Source organism: Lissotriton vulgaris, chromosome 5 (genome assembly GCF_964263255.1).
Source record: "Lissotriton vulgaris chromosome 5, aLisVul1.2, whole genome shotgun sequence".
NCBI classification, from domain to species: Eukaryota; Metazoa; Chordata; class Amphibia; order Caudata; family Salamandridae; genus Lissotriton; species Lissotriton vulgaris.
Genome location: NC_141693.1, coordinates 191512482 through 191526763, shown reverse-complemented (window position 1 = coordinate 191526763; position 14282 = coordinate 191512482). Strand labels below are relative to the sequence as shown.

Here is a 14282-nt window from a genome sequence, read left to right as displayed (position 1 = left end):
CAATGACGAACAGGTTCAGGGGACTACAATCCCCATATTCCCTGCGGTTTTGTAGTCTGGATCATCATGTGGCATTATTGGGCCCTAAGCCGGCGCATATTACAGATGTTTTTCATCTATATGTGACGCTCGTCGGACAGCACGTGAATGCAGGACTACCTTTCCCAAAGTCCTAGAGTCCTTTGGTGCCTATCACACGTAGAACAAATGAGCCGGAAATGATCTAACAGTTTGCTGTTAGATATATCGGGAGTCGATACTTAAGGAGCAATATACATGGCATCAGCGGTTCTCCCTAGGTGAGGCTGCTTAACAATTGTATTTAACGCCGCGCACTTCTCCGTCTGCTACTGCTCGTGACAGTCAGGAAAGAGCCCGGGGTAGTGACGGAGGGGCCGTGCGACGGCAGGCTGGATTCATAGAATGCTCTCTTCTCCCTGCTGCAGGCGCTGGTTTTGAGATCTTAACCGGCGTCTTGTAACTTATCCTTATGGATCTACTTTAATTTACATGGTTATCAGCATAAATGTGGCTAACCGCTTTTGCCTAATCCATCATGCCGATGCATTTTCTAAATCTCCTGATAGTTTGTGTTGGGTATAGTCAATCAATATATAACCCTGCGTTTGGCTGACTCACTGAGGCTATTGGAATGTGGAGAGATGGGATTATTAATTTTTCTAGCCCGATCTCATAAACTCTACCCACTACTGATATCGTATTTACAATTTTGAGACTTGATCAAGTTGGACCACCAGTTTCTAAGAGCTAACCAATTGCATGGTATAAGTTCCTTCTTTCTTCTTTTCACAGAGCCTTGCCTCACGCTCTGAGTTGACACCAGGAGTGGTGGATGGTCCTCCAGATTTCTTACGGGTAAGAAGGCCCATACAAATAAGTTTTTCTTTTTGTCACTTCCAGCACTCTCATTGATTAAGTATGCTGTGCTATAAACAGACAAGTACAAGGAGTGTTTATTTTGAGCACGTCTCTTTTTCTCTTTCTCAACAGGTGTTCACCTCGTATCCCTGTAGTCACCTCTACAAATAAGCACACAGGCATACGGTTGGTTGTATTGTTCCTTAAGAATTTTGATTTGTGATATTACACTCACTAGTTTTTGCAATAGTAATCATCAGGTCCTGAAGAAACCATGATACATTTATGATCTAGATTGGCTGAAACATGTAGACCGTCCTCATATCCTTGCGCGTTCGTACATTTTTTCAGATCGCACGCTGACTGCTTTTAACAATGCACATCATGGGATACCTAATAAACTCATTTTTCTCCTGGTAGTCAATTTTAACACAAGTTTCAAGTTTGTTTATTTATGATAACGGAACTCTCACGAGATCCACATAAAAGACATAGAAATACATTCAGTAAAATCACGGATAAAAAATACCAACAAGTACATAAAATAGGAATACAAAGAAATCAAGATATCTGAATTACCACTTAATACAAATCCAGGAAACATTTGAAAAATTTGTACAGTTTAAAACAAAACATTTCATTGGGGGGATTAATCATAGCTGAACTAAAAGCAGAGGCGGATAGAATATTCAATTGAAGGCAAATGGGTCTTAGCCATTTTCGCCTATAAGACATCAGAGCTGGGCAAACAAAAATAACATGAAACAAGTCCTGATCATTCATATGACAGAAATCACAGACAGCTGAAGAACCATACCATCTGGATAAGAGCAATTTTAAAGGGAGTAAATCCTGTCTTACTAGAAACAGTAGGCGTCTGACACCGTGAGGGATGTTCCATTGAACATATGGTTCAGCTTTCCTCACCAGACAGGAATCGCTAACTGGAGTAATACCCTTTTTCAAAGTCCGGAGCTCTCTATCCAGTCTAAACCCTAGTTCCCACGAGGAGGACTTCAGAAGTGTTTTTAACTGATATGGTGACAAAGAAAATAAAACATCTTTATCTAGTTGTAAGTGACTCACAGCATATCTAATTTTTTTTATAATTAATGAATAGTCATTAAAATTTCCCAACAACTCAGTTTTTATAAGATGTCTTAGCGTGCCCGGCTCGCCCCTTGCTAGGCTAAAAACCCAGCGCAAGGTCCCCGCCAAACCTTGGACCCAGCTACTACGTAAGCCGAATTCCTGTCTAAGAACAGCTGTTGAAGCAGCTGTATTGACGGATACAAGGCTACGTAAAAATTTTCCTTCCGAGGAATTTAAAAAGCTCCAATTTTTTATATCAATTAGCTCTATTCCATAGAGTAAGGAGGCAGGGATTTTTGCTCTAAATACATCTAGCAGTATCGAAAAATGCCTCCTACCTGTAGCCTTATATAAGGATGCCAAACTCTGTCCCTGGACAATAGCTTTCCGGGAATTATTAGCTATATGAGCTTTTTCGCTTAAATTACTCATAACAATTTTACCAAGGAAGGTATAAGATTTCACTGTTTCCAATTTTTGGCCCCCTACAGTCCAAAGAAAGTTTGCATATTTAGTTTTCTTCCTACCCGACATACACATCACTTTGCTTTTTGCAATATTTATCAGCAAAAAATGTTTTCCTGCATACTTATGTAAGGCATGCAGGCGATTATTCAATCCCTTAGGCGTTAGGTCAAGAATCAAAATATCATCAGCATACATGAGGCATACAATTGGGGAACCCCCCAGGATCGGAGCAATGCCTGAACATGCAGAGAGGGCCAGGGGTAAATCAACTATATAGAGAGAAAACAGCAGAGGAGCCAATAGGCAACCCTGCTTTAACCCGTTAGACGTGGGAATTGTTCTAGATAATCCTCTTTCCCCGCCTAGCAGCACTCTGCACCAGGTGTCCGAATATAGGGCACGGACTAGTTTAATAAGAAAGGATGGCATCCCTAAATCGAGTAACTTTCCCCACAGCAATGTCCTGTCCACTTTATCGAAAGCTGTGGAGAAATCGATGAAGGCGCCATAAATGTGCCCTCCACGAACTTTAACATATTTCTCCGTTATAACCTGGAGTGCAGTCAAATTATCTAAAGTACCGTGTTTTTGCCTGAAACCAGTTTGTTCAAAGGGCAAAATTTCAGCCTTAGATACCCAATCGTTAATTAAAATAAGAAGACATTTTGCAAAGACCTTGCCAATGGCATCAAGTAAAGTGATTTGACGATAGTTTTGGGGTAGGTCTCTGGCCCCTTTTTTATATAAAGGGACTAGAATGCTCCCTTTCCAGGATGGGGGAACAGATCCGCTAATAAAGCAAGATTTAAACACTGGATAAAGAATTTTGCTCCATAGTTCGCTCTGTTGTTTTAGGATGGAAATGGGGACCTCGTCAGGACCCATCGCACCCGAAGAGCGCATGCCCTTAATGGCTAGTTCGATTTCCTTTTCGGACGGGGGATCATATAGGCGAGAGTCCTCATGAGGAACATTGTTATCCCGTTGCGGACCATTGTTGCTATACAAATTCTCAATGTAATGAACCCAACGCTGTTCATCAATGGGAATTGGCATAGGGCAGGATCTAGTGCCGCAACCTCTGCCAATCAATGACCAGAATATCCTGGCTTGACCCTTATGAGAGGCTTCCCGGAGTTTAATCCATAAGGAATCCTCATTATCTCTTTTTAATCTGGCCTTCAATCTTGATCTCCTTCTTTTTAGCAATGCTAATTTTTGATGGCCTTCCTGACTAAATTATAAGTATTGACCCCTTATCAATTTATTTATTTCAATGTTTAATTGCCGAAGCGATTCGGGGAATGCTAAAGGTTTTTTAATAGAGGTGACTTTCTTAGCTATTGAGGTTACAAGTTCTAAAAACTCGGCAAAGCTCAATAGTTCCCTCCCATCCCATTGACACAAATTCTCAACGGTAGAAGTTAAGAGAGTCAGCAAACACACAAAAGTACGGTGATTCCAGTAACATTTCCCCGAATTGGCGCCAAAATTCACCAAATCAGTGTCAATGTGCCAGGAATCCGCCAAAGAAGGCCTGAGAGAAACTGTAAGCGTCAGCACCTTATGGTCGCTAAGTTCAGAATCAACAACTAAGAGATCCTTCATATAAGAAAAGAAGGAACAATCTGCAACTACATAATCAATAATTGAATCTCCTTTTGTTGATTTATGTGTAAAAGCTGCAGGGGAGTCAGAAGGGAATCTACCATTTATTATTAGACAATCCACCTTAGAGAGACCTTCTAGAATTAGCTTACCTCTTTTGTTAGATTTAATATTCGTAGGAAACAAAGCCTGAGGTATAAAAAGAGATTCTTCCCTAAGTTTATTTCTATACAAATCAAGGCCACAATTAAAGATCTTACAATAAAGGTCCCCAAGTAACAATATATAAGGTGGGGGAGAGGAATCCATAAGTTTAGTTATGAAGGAGAAGAGTGACTTTAAACCATCATTAAAACTAGAATTTGGGGGAATGTAGGTATTTATTAAAACAAGCGATTTATTTGGGCAATCCTTAATCAGATTTTTCAAAGTTATTGCCTGAAACAGTTTATCAGGATCTAGATGGTGGGAATAATTCCAGTTAATTCTATTGGACAGTAAACATGCTATTCCACCTTTCGCATGACCTCTCCTAGAGGGCAATGCACTACCATCTAGAACAAAATACTCTTTTTCTAACATTAGTTTTCCTTCCACCCAAGTTTCTTGAAGACAAATTACGTCAGCTTCTAAAGAACGTAAGAAAAATAGTTTTTCCTGGCTATTTTTGAAACCCGCAATATTCCATGAGATTATCTTCAGATCGCTGTTAAAAATGTAGATGCGGTTTAAGACAAGAAGTGGATTTAATAGAGAGAACACTGGGCAACCAACTCCATTTTGAAATATCATCCATCAAAACTTGTTTGGGAGGGGGAGGATTTTTATAGAGAACTTGCCGTTCATTTTTTGAAACACATATTTTAAGTCCTCAGATCTAACTGAGGACCAATCTGTAGGATTCGAATTTACTCCAAAGATTATTGGCAAGTTAGTGGATAATTTGTTACTCCGTTCCTCTACGAAGAACGGGGTAACATCAATCCCTCTGATTTGTAATTCCTCTGCCCACTGTAAGATGTGATTCAAAACCAATTTAGAATGAAATTTGACCCTTGCTGTTTTCCCTAGAGTGACGTTAGGAAGAAGTACCACATCCAGGTCCGAAGTTTGAATTAGTTTTAAACTTTCAATCTCATGAAAACATTTAAGAAGAACCGATCTATTTAGGATAAGGTCAGTATCAAATAGAGGAGAAAAGTCTAGAAAAAGAGTATCTACATTTATTTTCTCCCTAGTTGGCACAGAGGGAATAGGCACAATTGGAGAAGAATCATGAAAGGGCCTAGCCAGGGGGTTAAGAGTAGAGGGTGAAGGATTTACGGGTAATAACGAAACAATGGGGTGGGAGTGATTGGAAGAACCTGTGAGACCAGACCCAATCGTCACTTGATCCATTTTGGGAGGACCATTTATATCATCATGTAAATCAAGGGACTGCTCAGTCAGGCAGGATTTTTCTAATACGGCCTCTAAGTTATTTTCAAACCTGAGTTTCCTCTGTCTTTTTTTTAAAAATCTTTGGACAGGTTTCCTCTTTTTTATTTTATTCTTTTTATGCTTTATAGAGGCTACCTTTTCGTCAATACCTGGAGAATCAATAAGAGCCACTTCCTCTTTTTTTACCTGTGTGGAAAAGATAGGAAATAAAGGGGGAACTTCTAAATTGTGAATAACGGTAGAGACAGACAAAGGTTCTATCCCTTCGTCACTAGGTTTAGGAGATGAAAATGTTACCGTAGATGTCACTGAAGTCGTCGTTCTCGTCGACGAGGAAGCTGAAGGAGACTTCACAGGAGGCGGAGATGAATTCTGTGGTAAAATCCTGTCAGAAGATAGGGGAAGCTTGAGTTTTTTCACCTTTGAGGAAGCAGAAGCGCCTTCCATGCCCCTGGAGGTGGGGACAGCCTGAGAAGTGGAAGGCTGATCCAGTCCTTTAGCAGGTGGTTGTTTTTTAGGCAGTTTAGCCTTGGGAGATGACATTCCCTCAGGCGCAGATCTCTTCCTGGAGGCTGAAGTGGAAGCAGAAGTGACACTGTCTACTTCTGAAACAGTATTAGAAGAATCCTTTAGCCTTTTCAACCACAGCAGTAAACGACCCTCTCTATCTCTGAGAGTCTTCTGAGGCATGGTTCTGCAGATTTTACAATCAGAGGCCTGGTGGTCTGGGTAGAGACAATAAATACACTTTTTGTGTGGATCCTTCTCAAAAAGCCGAGGCTTACCACAGCAGTCACAGGCTCTGAAGAGAGATTTCTTTGAAGACATCCTGAAGAGAAGACACAGATGAAGTAGAAGTTAGAAAAACTGAGCAGAGCTCAGGGAGACTCCCTTCACACGACGTGCGGTAGAAAATCTGAGAGCCTGAGCCTCTGGGGAGAACATTCTGGTGGGTGCTGGCGCCTGATTGGCTGTAGTTTGGACTATACAAAATGACTATGATAGTCATAGATGGGAAGTTTTTGCCTACTGTACCATTGGCTGTTTTACTTCCTGGTTCATTTCTATTGGTATTACTATATATTTTTAGCATTTTATTGCTTTTTTATGTACCGTGGGACTCCCACTCCGACGACGGGGAATGATTCAGGCATGTGAATCTATGAAAGACACCCCTAATACTGGAGAAGACACAGTTACCTCCAGCAGAGATCGCATTGACGATAATAGGGTCCGCCAATGTGACAGCTAATTTATTTCCATTCTGACCTTCTGGCATGGGATGTAAAACCATTTGAACTGGGTCTAGAGTTACCATTTTATTTAGAGACCTCTTATCATTATTTGAGGGCACCATTAAGTTGTTGGGTTCTGGATGGCACCCGAGAACGGACCCACCTTTATTATGTAAAAGCACCCTTAGGATTTGGGTTACCGTATCAAGGACGCAATCCGAACCTCCAACAAGTTTTTCCAGTAAGCGGAGAATTGATGATAACAACGATTCCAGAGAAGACAGGGAATTAGAGATTAGATTATCACTGGCACTTGGAGGGCTCGCAGGAATATTATTCAAATTAAGGCCAGAGCAGGAGGTAAAATTTAACTGAGCTAAAGAAAAATCAAATTTATTAGAAGGGGTACTACTAAGAGGGTGAGGACTAGAAATAAAAGGGGCTTCAATAATGTTGGAATTAGCACTGACACCAACATGAAGGAGTTCCAACGGCCTTTGTTGAGACATTAAATCAATGTCAGGTAAAGTAAAGTCTCCCTCCGGAATTACAGGAGTAGAAGGTAAATCTGGAGAAATCATTGGTTTCTTTATGGGATTAGGCACTCCAGAATGAGGTAATTGTAAAGAGATGGGATTGGAAGTTTTTAAGGAAGTACAACCAGAAGCCCCATGGGGAAGATCCAATTGACTCTGCGAAACATTCCTTGCCAAAGGGAGACCCCCCACTGTTTCAGTGGAGGGAGATCCAAGAAGGAACGGGGCGGGAACTACGATCGAGATTGTATTATCCTTAGTAGTGGAAAGAGCTAGCTCTGACACCTTACCCTCTAGTACATCAGAGTGTAAGGTATCTACCATAACTTTGTCCTTTCCCCTTTCCCATAAACTAAATAATTGACATTGGCCTTTCAGTTGCAGGGAGGAAGTAATTTTATTACGTAAGGGGTTCGATTTAGTTTTAGAACCAGACCTCCCCACTAGAACACGACCAGAACGAAGTTTTTTTGCCGTCATATCTATGTTGACAGTGGAAACAACACAATTTGCAGAGGCAGAACAATAAGATAACACTCCAACGTAAAACACCCAATAAATTCAATAGGGCAATATAAAAATACAATTATAAAACAGAAATCAAAGGGACAGGGCCCAGCCCAGCCTACTTCAGCCTCTGACGGCCACAGACGGTCCCGCCCTTGTCCCGGGCTTCTCCCGCGCGCTCCCGCGTAACGGTAAAATGAGTTACTTAAATAGAGGTTGGGACATTTAGAGGTGTGCTTTTCTGTCGTCCGGTGCTCAGGGGGCGGGGCTAGCAGGGAGAGCGGGCCAGGTGTAATCAATTGGCCAGCAAGGACTCCTGGAACATCGAGTCCTTGCTCCTGCTCGCAGCCCTGCTCGGCCCTTCTGCACCCCGTAGGTTTCTTTATGAGGCGCCCTGTCCCTGGCACGAAGCAAGTTACTGTTCAAAAAAAAAAAACGGGCTCAAAGGATCAACATTACAGCAAACAGTCCACAGGCACTAGTCAGCTGCAAACACAGAGGATTCCACCACACACTGCCAGAGGTGTGCTTTTCCGTCGTCCGGTGCTCAGGGGGCGGGGCTAGCAGGGAGAGCGGGCCAGGTGTAATCAATTAGCCAGCAAGGACTCCTGGAACATCGAGTCCTTGCTCCTGCTCGCAGCCCTGCTCGGCCCTTCTGCACCCCGTAGGTTTCTTTATGAGGTGCCCTGTCCCTGGCACGAAGCACGTTACTGTTAAAAAAAAAACGGGCTCAAAGGATCAAAATCACAGCAAACAGTCCACAGGCACTAGTCAGCTGCAAACACAGAGGATTCCCCAATTTTAACACAGTTTTTGTTCACACTGCACCATATACTTTCACCACACAGTGTCTTGCTTCATTGATCTTAGGAGATGAAGCCCTCAGGATTACATTAAGACATCCGAGAGCTCCTCCTTTACACTAGCAAGGAGTTGTAGCTCCTTGGCTGCACTATGTTGCAGCCAAGAGGAGATCCCAAATGCTGAAGCATGCCACCTCAGTGGGTGCTGGGTTTCCTTCCTCTTAAAGTTGTGCGTCCTGTTGAGTTGAGCTTGTTTATTTATATTTAGATATAATATTTTCAGAGACCTGCGGATTCTGTGGTATTCAGATATATGATAAGCCAATGAGAGATGTTTGTAGAAGGTCACCATGGCCATGGGCAATTACTAGTTTACAACCCAGTGCTCTTGCTGGTGGATAAAGTACTTGTCACTAGTGACTGCATGAAACCTCTACTGTTAAGTCATGCTTCTCTCACCTTTTTCAGCTCATACTGTTCTTTAGGTCTCGCACCTGCGAACGGATCACAAAGTGATCATTGCTGTGAGACTCTTTTACAATCATTTCTGCTTACATCGAGCCAAGGGAGACAGGAGACAAGTGATGTGCACGCGCAACCTTGCGGAATCGGATCAGGTCGCGCGCGCGTTCACAATCTCCTGTCTCCCTTGGCTCCTTGTAAGCAGACACACACGCACGCACACACACACAGAGAACCTCCCCCGCCGCACTAGCACACACACACACACACACACGCATGCACACACACATACATACATGGAGAGCCCCCCCTCCCCCCTCCTCGTGGGCCTGAAACTACTGGCGGCACTACCGTTGGAGTCCCTCACGGGGGGCTCGATATCTTCAGAATGACCCCCGGAGCCCTCGCAGCTCAGCAAAGGAAGAAGGCCCCCAGTCACCGGTACTCGTCTCCGGCTTTCCAGGCGGGGCTCTTTGCAGGCGGCGCGGTCTCTTTCTTCGGTGCGGGGCTCTCACCTCACGGGAGCCCCGCTAGCGCCGGCCGCCCTTCTCCTCCTGCCCACACGTCCCAGTGCGGGGTAGGCTCCCGCCTGGGCTTCCGGTTTGTCTTGTCGTCCCGCCCCCGGCTTGCCTGACTTCCGCCCGGGCGGCTGCAGCGATTCCTTCTTTTTCACGGGGTGAGCTCCCGTCCAGGGGAGCGGCAATACTATTGCATTGCAAATTTGACTAATTTATGTATCAAGAAAAATCTATTTATGTGGCATAATGTGTCACATTTCGTAATAGTATCTGTTCATTATTTAGTTTTTTTTAACACATTAACACTGTCAGGAGAAGAGTTTCACCTTGTAAGTACTCGTTTGATTCAGAAAAACAGCAACACGCCACTGAAAGTTGAACAGTCAACCTTTGCAAAGTGTCTTCTGCTGCTGGCAACACCACTGCGCATTTTTAATACCTTTTCTTTCATGGTTTGTACTAAACCGATGATAATCAGTCTAATATCTGTTTTATCAGTTCTGATCCACAGCAGGTTAATGTTAGCTATGCATCCCAAGGTAGTCAGCTGATTACGTTTTATGCCTGCCCTATCTCCCAAGCCATTACACGGTGCTGTTCGAGGTTATGAAACTAATATTCCTTGTATGGCTTTTAAATCGGTAAAGTGCTCAACTATGCGTTGGTGCACCTGTCCAATATAAAAATGACAAATGCTTGGCTTCTTCTGTCTGTGTATTTTCTCTGAATTTCAGAATATTGATAGGTTTTTTTTTTGGTTGCTACTTCGTTATGGCTGTGGGCTCAGCTGGTCGTGTGCGAAGGACTCATGTTTTCTACTTCAGCTGCTTTCTCATTGAGATCGTTTTGGGTAGATTATGGCTTAAATCACAGTTGTGTCACTAGTGATAGCCGAATATCTGTTGGATAACGTTTATCATAAATATACGGGGGGCTTCTTGCATTACATGTATCCAGGTATTCCAGTTTATGGTGGCATATATTTATTTTTTGTGTTTTAAGGACTGTGAATTATTAGATCTGTTTCTTCTCGGTGCATGTATGACGACTACAGTGCTAGTAAAATGTTTGCGTTGAACACAATCTGAAGTGCGATTTGCTTTACATTACATTGAAACTGACGATTCCGTGAAAGGGGGGGTTGAAACATTTCTTTGAAAACTTGTATTCGGTCATACCCACGAAAATACTTCAGTTTTATCAATCAACATTGTTTCTTAGAAATAACGTGAAAAACCCAACCCTCCTCTTAACCCCACGCTTTGAGCATGGCCCTAATATTTAATCTTGCATAATTGCAAATTAAAAAAAGAAATTCATGCAAAGCATTGTCATTTAGAATGCCAGTAACTCAAACTTTAAAGCTGCGAGACCCATTGCATTGTAAATGCTTGTTTCTAATGTAATGAGTGCCTTGATCCTTGTACTTGTAAAGTGCCGGCTTTGCCAATGAAAAGTAACCTGATTGGATCTCCCAGGGAACATATTTCAACAAGTCCAAAAGTATGCTGCCCAATCCATTTCAACCAACATGCAGTTAGCACATCAGCACTTCCCTAAAGTTGTCTGCAGGTACCACTAACATGATCTGACTTCAAATGCATATGGCTACTACACAACCTTCTAAAAAACTCAACTCCAGATTACGACTTTCAGTTTTTCCATCCTTGTCAATCTGCCAGACATATCCAATCTCCTTCCAAATGAAACTGACAATCCTTTTATTGATCTGTGAATGTTTCTGAGGGTGACGTATCTTTGGTCGATGCTTGCAGATAATTAGTACTTTACTCCAGAACCTACACTTCAAAACAAATGCTTCAAACCCCTGAAAACGGTTAAAGACTCACATTTATCGAACCGTGTATTGACAATGGCAGAACAATGTGGGAGATCCCTGAACTCTCAGCTGTTCTCTTTCTGTACTGCATGAGGTGTTGATACCAGCAGAATTGCCCTGAAGAAGACTCAGGGGACAGAGTGTGACAGGATAGAAACAAAATAAACCAGTTTCCAATTTACCTGTTTCTCCTACAGGTCCTCCAGGAAGTCCTAAATCTCCTTTGTCTCCTGAAAAACAAAGAAACATTCAGATGGCACACTGCGATGAAAGGAGCTATGATGTTCATATAGATAAAGCAAGAAAGAGTAACATCAAACTTTGACTGCTAATAGACTGTGTCCACTTTCCTCCTCAACACATTCCAGTGCAGACCTGTTTTTTTTTAAAGCAACATTATCTTGTTCCAGACTCATCAAACCTCAAATATGCAAATTGTAGGATGGTCTATGTGACGGCTGCATGCAGACAAACATTTATTCAGGATGATTCACTATATGAGGACCGAAGAGCAGGTTAGTAGATGAATGTCTCTGCAGGATGAAGGGTCTTGAAGGCACCAGGTGTTTTTGTCCCTGGTCGCTGCGATGTCATTCATTTTCTCTGTCTCAATTTACTTCAAAAGCTAAGATAAAGTCAGAATGGGCACATATGCATACCCACAACACAGGATGCTGATTGTACCACCTGCCAGCAACCGTTTCCTGAAGAGATGCAGAGCTTTGGAAGGCATGTTAGTGATCATGGGCAAGGATTCATCTTCTACTGCACATTACAGCGAATAATGTTCATGTTTTTCACGCAATAATATTAAAAGGTATTAGTGTCGAACGTGGTGGAATTAGTTCTGATGTAGATTGTACTGTAATGTAGGGAAAGTCATTAAGGACACAGTTCATTGATCTCTTGGAGGAGTGAATATGCGGCCTGTCATCAACTTTGTGGAAAATGTATCTCTGATGAGACATTGACAAACATTTGCAGTTCCTCTCTATAATCGTCCTTGAGCCCTCCACTCTTTAATATCTAGGTGATCCCTTGTGCTGCCATGATCTGCAGTTTTGGTTTCCAAGTTTTGTCTTAAGCAGTCAACACTTAGCTCATCATGTCCCTTTCCAGTGAGCTGACACCTTGTCAGGATAGGTTTAAGCAATGGCTAGTCTTAGTCTGCTCTTGGGTGAACGACTATTGCCCATAACGTAATTTAGAGAACGCGGGAATAAATATGATAGGGAAAACTCAACAACTATGGACCAAAGGACCACAAATTGGTTGCCTACTAAGCTTGGTCCACCCCCACTTAGTCTGATTCAGACAAAAACTTTGAAGAGACATTTGACAATCGGTTAACCTTCAAGCATCAAATTATCACAGCTACTGCATCTTGTTTCAGCATGATAAAAGCTCTAACGAAAGTGGTTAGGTCTCTCCCATAGATTGCTAGGAAAATTGTGGTACACACAATCATCACTTCACGATTAGACTTTTCTAAAAACTCTTTATTTCGGTCTCCCTTTCAATCTCTTTAGGAAACTGCAGTTAGCTCAAACTCCACCTCCCTAAAACATTTAATCTCCTCCAAACTTAAGGACTTTCACTGGCTTCCATTGGAGAATACAATTTAATACATTATCGCTTGGTTACTGAGCTTTTCACAAAACATCTCCATGTAGGCTCCAAAATGTATTCACTACTTATTCCCTCCCAAGAACACAGATTCTTCAACTGTGGTTTCCTGCTCCTTCTTAAATATTGTTTAAATGAGAGACGAGTCTGTTCTTTTGCTGTCCTGGGAGATAATATGTAGAACCAACAACCACCAAGATTGAGAGTCATCTCCAACTGATTAACATTCCTGAAAGAATTAAAAACTTGGCTAGTTGCATCGCCTTCACTTTCGGGGTTTTGTTCAGTTATCAGGTCCTAGTGTCTCAAAGCTGATTTCTTGAGTATTATTGGCACTTTAGAAATCTTCCTTATGTTACATTACATTCCAGACCATTGTTTTTAGCCTAATGTCCCCTATAGACAGAGATCCAGCCTATGCAAATCAGTCTTGGCCCTATTTCAATAGGGACAGACCCGCCGGATCTGCCAGGCCAGGTCCTGTCCAGATGGGAATGCAAGCAAACTCGACACCAGTTTTGACCTACTTAGGTCCTGACAGTGTGGTTTAGCTTGAGTCCTATGGCACAGCCAGCACAAGACCCACGCCTGGTCATACCCATCGCACATATGGCATCTACTGCAAAAACAACAAGATGATGGAAGGAGTGATTGAATTAATATCAGCGACTGGCAATCTCACATTCTGCATTCCAGGCCAGAGGTTTCACCCACTGAGCCATGCCAGACAGATACCTACCTTATGCAAATCAGTATTGGTTCTGCCCCAACAGATACCGTTCTGCCCCGATCTGTCAGGCCAGGTCCCCTCCAGATGGGATCACAAACAACCCCAGACCAGTTTGACCTACTTTTGTTTTGTTTGTAAGATATACCTTGAATCCTATAGCACAGTGAGCATGGGGCCCACATTTAAGCATATCTGTCACTGTAAGGGCATCTACTGCAAAAACAACAAGGTGCTAGAAGGAAAGCTTGAATCAATCTTATCTACTGGCGATTGTTCAAGGGTGTATTCCAGACCATCGTTTTTGCAATCTGTGCCATTCTAAACAGAAATCTGCTTGTAAAATTCAGATGTAGTACAACTCCAGAAGGTACAGTACAGCCGAAACTACCAGGGCAGGTTTCTTTTCATGGAGATTTCGACCTACTTAAGTCTTGTCAGTGAGATACAGCTTGAGTCCTATGGCACAGTGAACACAGAACCCATGTCTGACATTTCCAGATGCGGGTACAGTTGTGGGCCTATGCTCACTGCACCTTTG

The 14282-nt window shown here is 42.6% G+C and overlaps 1 protein-coding gene across 1 annotated transcript in view; it reads right to left on the bottom strand.

The window, feature by feature from the left end:
* Positions 1 to 14282, bottom strand: part of LOC147710453 (ficolin-1-like) — a 300012-nt gene that overhangs the window by 165424 nt on the left and 120306 nt on the right. Inside the window, exon 5 of the mRNA XM_086921140.1 lies at positions 11571 to 11618. Coding sequence (XP_086777266.1) covers positions 11571 to 11618 — 48 coding nt within the window. The remainder of the gene's footprint in view (positions 1 to 11570; positions 11619 to 14282) is intronic.